At 43.2% G+C, this 7,093-nt stretch overlaps 1 protein-coding gene across 1 annotated transcript in view; it reads left to right on the forward strand.

The window, feature by feature from the left end:
* The window catches only part of LOC107675406 (uncharacterized), a 16,685-nt gene extending 12,861 nt beyond the window's left edge, over nucleotides 1-3,824 (forward strand). The window contains exons 5-7 of the mRNA XM_016469717.1: nucleotides 2,927-3,056; nucleotides 3,299-3,399; nucleotides 3,499-3,824. Coding sequence (XP_016325203.1) covers nucleotides 2,927-3,056; nucleotides 3,299-3,399; nucleotides 3,499-3,637 — 370 coding nt within the window. The 3' untranslated portion in view covers nucleotides 3,638-3,824. The remainder of the gene's footprint in view (nucleotides 1-2,926; nucleotides 3,057-3,298; nucleotides 3,400-3,498) is intronic.
* The last annotated feature ends 3,269 nt before the right edge of the window (nucleotides 3,825-7,093 follow it).

The raw sequence follows: 7,093 nt of genomic DNA on the forward strand, positions 1-7,093 counted from the left end.
AAGCTCTTTGTAGAATTGTACAGTAAGAAAGTTATTTCCCTTAACCAGGAAATTAACGTTCTTAGAATTGACAGGCAGTTGACCCTGAGAGGTCAGCTAAATATCTACAGCGGATCTAAATATTTATAATTAATTATAACTAGTTATGATTAATTATTCATATTTCCCCATGAGCTGATTCGCTACAGAACGTACCCATGTCTTAGTTTTAGGACGACTTGAGTCATTAGGCCCAAGCTCAAGACAGGCAGGACTTACCGAGAGAGCCTGCAAGTCACCTACTCGTTTAACCGATGCTAAAGCCAGTAGCAGAGCAGTTTTCAACGTCAGGGTTTTCAAGTCTGCAGACTGTAGTGGCTCAAAGGGGGAGCCCTTGAGGACTCTCAGGACCGTGGGGGACCGGGGCAGATTGAGCCTCCTAGATCCTTTCAGGAAACGGACAACTAAGTTGTTCTGGCCCACAGACTGTCCGGCTATAGGACCATGGGAAGCTGCTATAGCTGCCACATAAACCTTGAGCGTGGAAGGGGAGCGGCCCTTGTCCAACAGCTCTTGTAGGTAGGACAATATCACCGATATGTCACATGAAACTGGGTCTTCGCAACGGGTTGTGCACCAGGCGGAAAAGACTGACCACTTAAGGGCAGAGGCGTCTTGTAGACGGGGCTCTAGCCTGTGAGATAGTATTTAGGACACTGTCAGGGAGATCTACTGACTCCCATAGAGAGCCCAGAGGTGCAGAGCCCACAGCTCGGGCTGGGGGTGCCAAATCGTCCTGTTCACCTGAGAGAGAAGGTCCTGCTTCAGGGGAATGGGCCACGGGGCTGCTGTCAGCAGCTGATTCCTCCAAGCATACAGGAGGAGGTTGCGCCAATCGTGGTCCAACGTGTCTTCGCTCTTCGAAAAATAAGTTGGGCAATGAGAGTTGTCTTTTGAGGCAAAGAGGTTGACCTCTGCCCTGCCAAAGATCTCCCAGATTCTCTGTTGAGACAACCTTCCTTCTGTGAATCAAGCCCATAGTCACACCCTGCTTGAACCAATGTGGTTCTTTCCAAGGGGCCTGAACTGTTACACAGGCCTGGCTCACCCTGACACGAATGCGTCTGTGACGCCACACATGGGGCGGAATTTGAGGCTTCAGCCAGTACTGAAGGGGTCTCATGCGGAGCAGGCCCAGCTGTAGTACCGGCGATGCCGAGGCCATGAGACCCAGCATCTTTTGAAACATTTTGAGAGGGCGAGAGGCTCTGATTTTGAAAGATGCAGCGAGCTGTTGTATGGCAAGTACACGTTCTGGCGCGACTACCGCCCTCATGTGGACTGAGTCAAAAACTGCTCCCAGGAACGAAGTTCGTTAGCTGCGAGACAGAGAGCTATTGACCCTGAGTCCCAGGCACTCTTAAGTGGCTGAGGAGGAGGGACCTGTGGGATATTAGTTTGGCCTCCGACTGGGCTAAGATGAGCCAGTCGTCAAGGTAATTCAGAATGCGGACTCCCATCTGCCTCAGAGGGGAGAGGGCTGCGTAAAAAGTGTGAGGAGCCAGGGACAGTCCAAAGGGCAGGACCGTGTACTGATATGCCACTCCCTCGAAGGCGAATCTCAAGAATCGTCTGTGATGGGGGGCTACCTGGATGTGAAAGTAAGCATCTTTCACATCCATGCATTTCCTAAAAGTGCGGGGAGCCAGGGACAGTCCGAAGGGCAGGACCGTGTACTAATATGCCACTTCCTCGAAGGCGAATCTCAAGAATCGTCTGTGATGGGGGGCTACCTGGATGTGAAAGTAAGCATCTTTCAGATCCAGAGAAAAGAACCAGTCCCCTGGACGTATTTGCGAGAGGATCTGATTCAGGCTAGTCATTCTGAACGGCCGTTTCATGAGGGCACGGTTCAGGTGTGTAAGATAGAGGATGGGCCAGAGGCCGCCATCCTTTTTGGGGACAAGGAAGTAACGACTGTAAAAGCCTGACTTGCTCTGAGCTGGCGGAACCGTCTCTACGGCTCCTTTTGCCAGTAAATTCTTCACCTCGGATCGCAAGACGTGAGCGTCCTTGCTCTGCACTGAGGTGGAGACCACGCCGCAGAATCGCGGGGGTCTTTGAGCGAACCGGAGTGAGTGGTGCTTGAGGGCACAACAGAGAGCGTTTTGGGAGTGGTCCAGCGCTGACGAGACTTTGCCCCCTCCTCTTCCTGCCCAGCAGATCAGGACGACGCCTGAGGTGCAGGATCCAACGTCAGCTTGGGCCGGGGTCCTTGGCGCTTCGGAAATGGGTAGCTTCTGGCTGAGCGGGAGCACTGTCTGGGCTCAGACTTTTAAGTAGGCTTTCTCTCTGAAAAGAAAGCGATCCGAGCGTGCAGAGAGGCGAGACTCATGCTCACGCAGTGTGAACACTCCATCTCAGTTAGAGCGGCTTCTGCGTGGTGCTTGCCCAAATAGGAAATGCACTCTGAGCGGCCATCGTCAGTGTGCAGTGCAATCCTGCACGAGCTGCAATGACGGCGCGGCATTTGAAACAATGCCGCTGCTCTTTTAGAAGTGAAATTTTTCTTTTTTAGGCTCGCCGGATGGCAGCAGGGTACGAGCTGGTGTATGCGCCGAACACTGAAGGCAGCTCGTAGAGCGGGCGGGAACAGCAGAGAGGCGCAGAAGAAAAGGCAGCTTCTGTCTGCAGCGAGGCGTGTCAATGGCGAACGCTTCAAGTCCCGTCGATCAGCGAAGGGAAGATCGTCCTCGCTGAAAGAGAATTGATCTGAGATCCTATGGCGAAATGCCCGCTTAGGCTTCAGTCCTCTGAGAAAAAGGGAGTTTTCCCCATAGGCGTCTAGCAACGCAGTACGAGTGAAGTATCGAAAGGGAACTGCATTGCATCTAGATAAACTTTTTTATTAGCTGACAAGATTAAACTGTTTCTGAAATCCTGTCAGGAGAGTGGAGTATCTGAAAAAAATGGGGAACCAGAATGAGGCAGAGAACTGTCGTAATGTCGATGAGGAGGTCCTTCAAGCTGTTGAAAAATACACAGAGGGGAAAAGCTTTTCTGAATGGAAGACTAAAGTGAGTCTAACTTCAATGCAGAAATATTCAAACATACGTATACAAATTATGTAAATATAAATATATTTAAGAAGTATTTACATCATAAAATAATGAAAATAGTAACAACTACAAAAATGTGATTTATTGTCCTCTAGACTTTCCTCAGTTGAATGTAAAATCAGATGAATATAGTGCATGGCCTGCTATAATCTTAGTTTAAAAAATATAAATTGTATTTGTAAATATATTTCTTTTGTCAGTTGCCGTCTGATATTGTCCAGAAACTGGATGGTAAGAAGAAAGGCTATCCTGAGAACACACTGGGTCTGCTGCGTTTTATACGCAACCTGCACGAGCATTAGTGAGTGACATGTAATACTATACACAGTATTTATACCAGAATAATTTAGTATTATTGTGTGTCAGACCATGGTTTTGGTGTCTTTTTTTCTCTACATAGTCCAGAGGACGCGGAGAGCATCAGCCTGATGGCTTCATTCCCTGATCTGTTTGGGAGTGTGTTCATGTTTGCAAAGAAGAGAGGATGGAACTCCAGAGCGAGTCTGAAAAAGTTCTTCAGCTCAGTTCCACAGATCTGATTGTTGTACTTTTGATATATTGTACATTGATTCTGCATCATGAATGTATTTCATGAATGATTTTAAACAGTACCGCCGCTTCCTATACTCAGAGTACACAGTTTGTGTAGGGCACCATTTCCCAGGGGGACACCACCCCAGTTGCTCAAAAAAAAAAAAAAAAACTTTTGTTCTACATTAATATTAAAGTTAACACATACATATACATAAATAAAAATATAAACATGAACATATATATATATATCATTATAAAAAATGAAATGAAAATGAAATGAACGTATACTGCGTTACGGTGAACGCAGTAGAGCACACGTGACACACCATTCCCGTGCCCGCTCGCACCTCATGTTTGCGGCTGAATGCAAATGATCATAATTTATGGACAACTATACCCGTGAAAAGACATCAGCAATCCGGCGCCGAGAAAAGAAACAGAAAAAAAATGAAGCCCGTGCATCACTTTCAGGTACATGGACCATTGACACTCCTAATTGAGATTGTGATAGAGTGTCAATGGTCTATTTGAGAGATAGGTGGCGGTAATGCACTTATAAGTCTGCGATTCGCCGTAAAGCAAGAAGAAGATGAAGACACGTCACGCGCCTGCTGTGTCGAGGATGCGCTCAGGATGCGCTCTGGCGCTCAGGACAGTTCAGACATTGCAGTGCATCAGAGGTAAAAAAAATGATATAAATAATGTTCTGTTTCTTGCACAGACCGATTGTTTTGTGTCTTTACACATCAATGTATCGTCACGAGCCGCAGGGTTTAAGTTTTGTTTGTGTATGTTTTTTTTTACTCTCAAAGCTGTGATTCCCATTCACCTCCATTATAAGACTGACAGACTGCAACGGTTTGAGTTAAAAATCTTTGTGCTCTACTGAAGAAACAAAGTCACCTTCATCTTGGATGCCCTGGGGGTAAGCAGATAAACATAAAATTTTCATTTTTGGATGAACTATCCCTTTAATAACGCGTTTTGTCTATAATAATTTAACTACCAACAACGCATCTAATATGCTCTCTGCGTTTCCATGTTCCCTTACGAAAATTAGCCATGGTTTTACTACGAATAAAACCAAAAATCATGGTTCTTGTAGCCATGGTAACCACAAATTAACCATGGTTTTGTTACTTGACAAAGCACAATATTAAAAACCATGTAGTAACTTTTTAAACAAGGTAATTTGTTTAATTTCAGATATTGCTTTATCTTGTAGAAAATATGTAAATATCTGTTACAGAGCCTCCTCATGGCAGTACTAAATAAAACAACAAATTATCACACTTATTTCCCAAAAATGGTATCATACAGATTCTACATGTAAGCCTATGTGCGATTCATGCCTTTATTAAAATTCTGACTTTCTCATTATTTTATAAAAACCTGTGACTAGCACAAAGCCAAGGAAGCAGCTGTTTAGATTGAAAAACTAAAAATGAATGAAACCCAGGGAAACCAGGGCTTAAATACACAAACACGGAGCAGGGACCAAGGCGGAGCAAGAGACCTCTGTGGTGTAGGTAACCATAGAGGAGCGAAAGACCTTCATGTAGGAGCTGTTGGCAGTGATGACTACCATGGCAGAGTGGAATACAACCATGGAGGAAGCAAAAGATCACTGGGAATCACGAGGCCATGGTGGAGAAGAGCCATCTTTTGAGTATTGAGGGTGTCCAGGAAACATGCAGATAAAGCAGCAGATGGGAGAACTGTGAAATGTTCTACCGTTGATGTATGAAAGTGGTTGAACTGTGAACTTTATTTTATTTGTTTATTTTTTTTAATTCATGTTCTAATTTTGTTCCAGTGGTTTTGAGGTTCTGTAATGTGATTTGTTTTGTTGTCCAAACCAAAGCTAATAAACGTATCTTGAAACATCCTATAGTCGTCTCTTCAGTGTTGCAGATAAAACTGGTTTGGCTCTTACATTTTAATCTTTGCTCAGGGAGAACTTTGGACAGGTGTGGTTTGAGCAGCTGCAAAAGGCAAAGGTTTGATGATAACACCTAACACAACTTATACAGTTGACAGGGCTGCAGCACAGTGCAGGTGAGCAGCTATCTACCCTATTTTATTTTAACATATGTTTTCTAATCCTTTGTTATCACAAGACTGCCACAACCTAACGCAGAGCACGCAGTCTCTGCTATGGGGCACCAGTACCCTAAAGAACTGATTTTATTGTTTACAGCCTATTTACTACTTATTTTAAATGTACAGTATGATATTACTCAACAAATTGCTAACAACATTGTTTTGCTCAGCTGATCCTGTAATAAATTACATGTTCTGCAAGGTGTAAGAACAAGGAAGGGCATTTGCTTTCACATGCAGCGAGTCAGAAACTTTTGTTAGCATTATTATTTTTATTTTGTTGTTGTTATAGGCTACTCAAGTACAGTGTCTTGTTTTTTAATCATGCTTGATTTGTTTGTTTTTATTTCACTGCTCTACAGAATAGATGTCAGAGTCATAAGGCACAACTTGACTTTACTTCTTCCTTAACGCAACAAAATCAGCAAAATATTTAAGATATAAACTGATATGAATAAATTGCAAGATAGAAAAAAATACTGATTTAAATGACAGTTTTTGCATTTTACATTAGGTAATTAAAAGCACAGTAAGTGTTGTGATTACTGTGATATTTGTCATAAAAGCACATCAAAACTACCATTACAGTGGTAAAACCATAGTAAGTTTGGTGATTACTGTGCTACACAAATCTGCAGTAAAAGCATGATAAGTGTTGTGGTTCTTGTGCTTTTTACCAAAACTAGCACGGCAAAATCACAGTTACTGTGGTAAAAGCATGCTAAGTGTCGTGCTATACTGTGCTTTAACTTCAAATATCACGGTAAAACTACAGTTACTGTGGTAAAAGCATGCTAAGAGTTGTGCTATACTGTGCTTTAGTTTAACTGATATTTGAAGTTAAAGCACAGTAAGCATGACACAGAAGCCTCTCCCCCCGAAGAGGCTGTTGCCATACACCCTTGCATTTCATGGCCCTGGGATGGACCGCTAAGGCTGTCCACCCTTTCTGAGCCCAGCAGAGTGAAACTGGCCATAGTGGCCAGAGCCTACTCTGCAGCTGATCAAGCTGGTTTTGCTCTCCATACAATGGCGGCCTTCCAGGTTTTCTAGGCCAAACTCCTCTGCACCATAGATGAGTCATTCCAGATTAGGGATGGTATCGTTAAGGTTTTAACGGTATTACTACTCTTACCGATACTGCTTATCGTTTCGGTACTTTAACAGTATTCTTATCTGTACTTTTTGTTTTATATATATATATATGTATATATATATATATATATATATATATATATATTTAGTAATTGATATTGATATATATTGATTTATATTCTGAAATGTACAATAAATATTTAATGAAATTAATATAAAACATCAATTTGTAAATGCACCAGTGTGCAGGCATTTTTAGTGTT

The sequence above is a fragment of the Sinocyclocheilus anshuiensis genome, unplaced genomic scaffold, assembly GCF_001515605.1.
Source record: "Sinocyclocheilus anshuiensis isolate Anshui unplaced genomic scaffold, SAMN03320099.WGS_v1.1 scaffold1081, whole genome shotgun sequence".
Lineage (NCBI taxonomy): Eukaryota > Metazoa > Chordata > Actinopteri > Cypriniformes > Cyprinidae > Sinocyclocheilus > Sinocyclocheilus anshuiensis.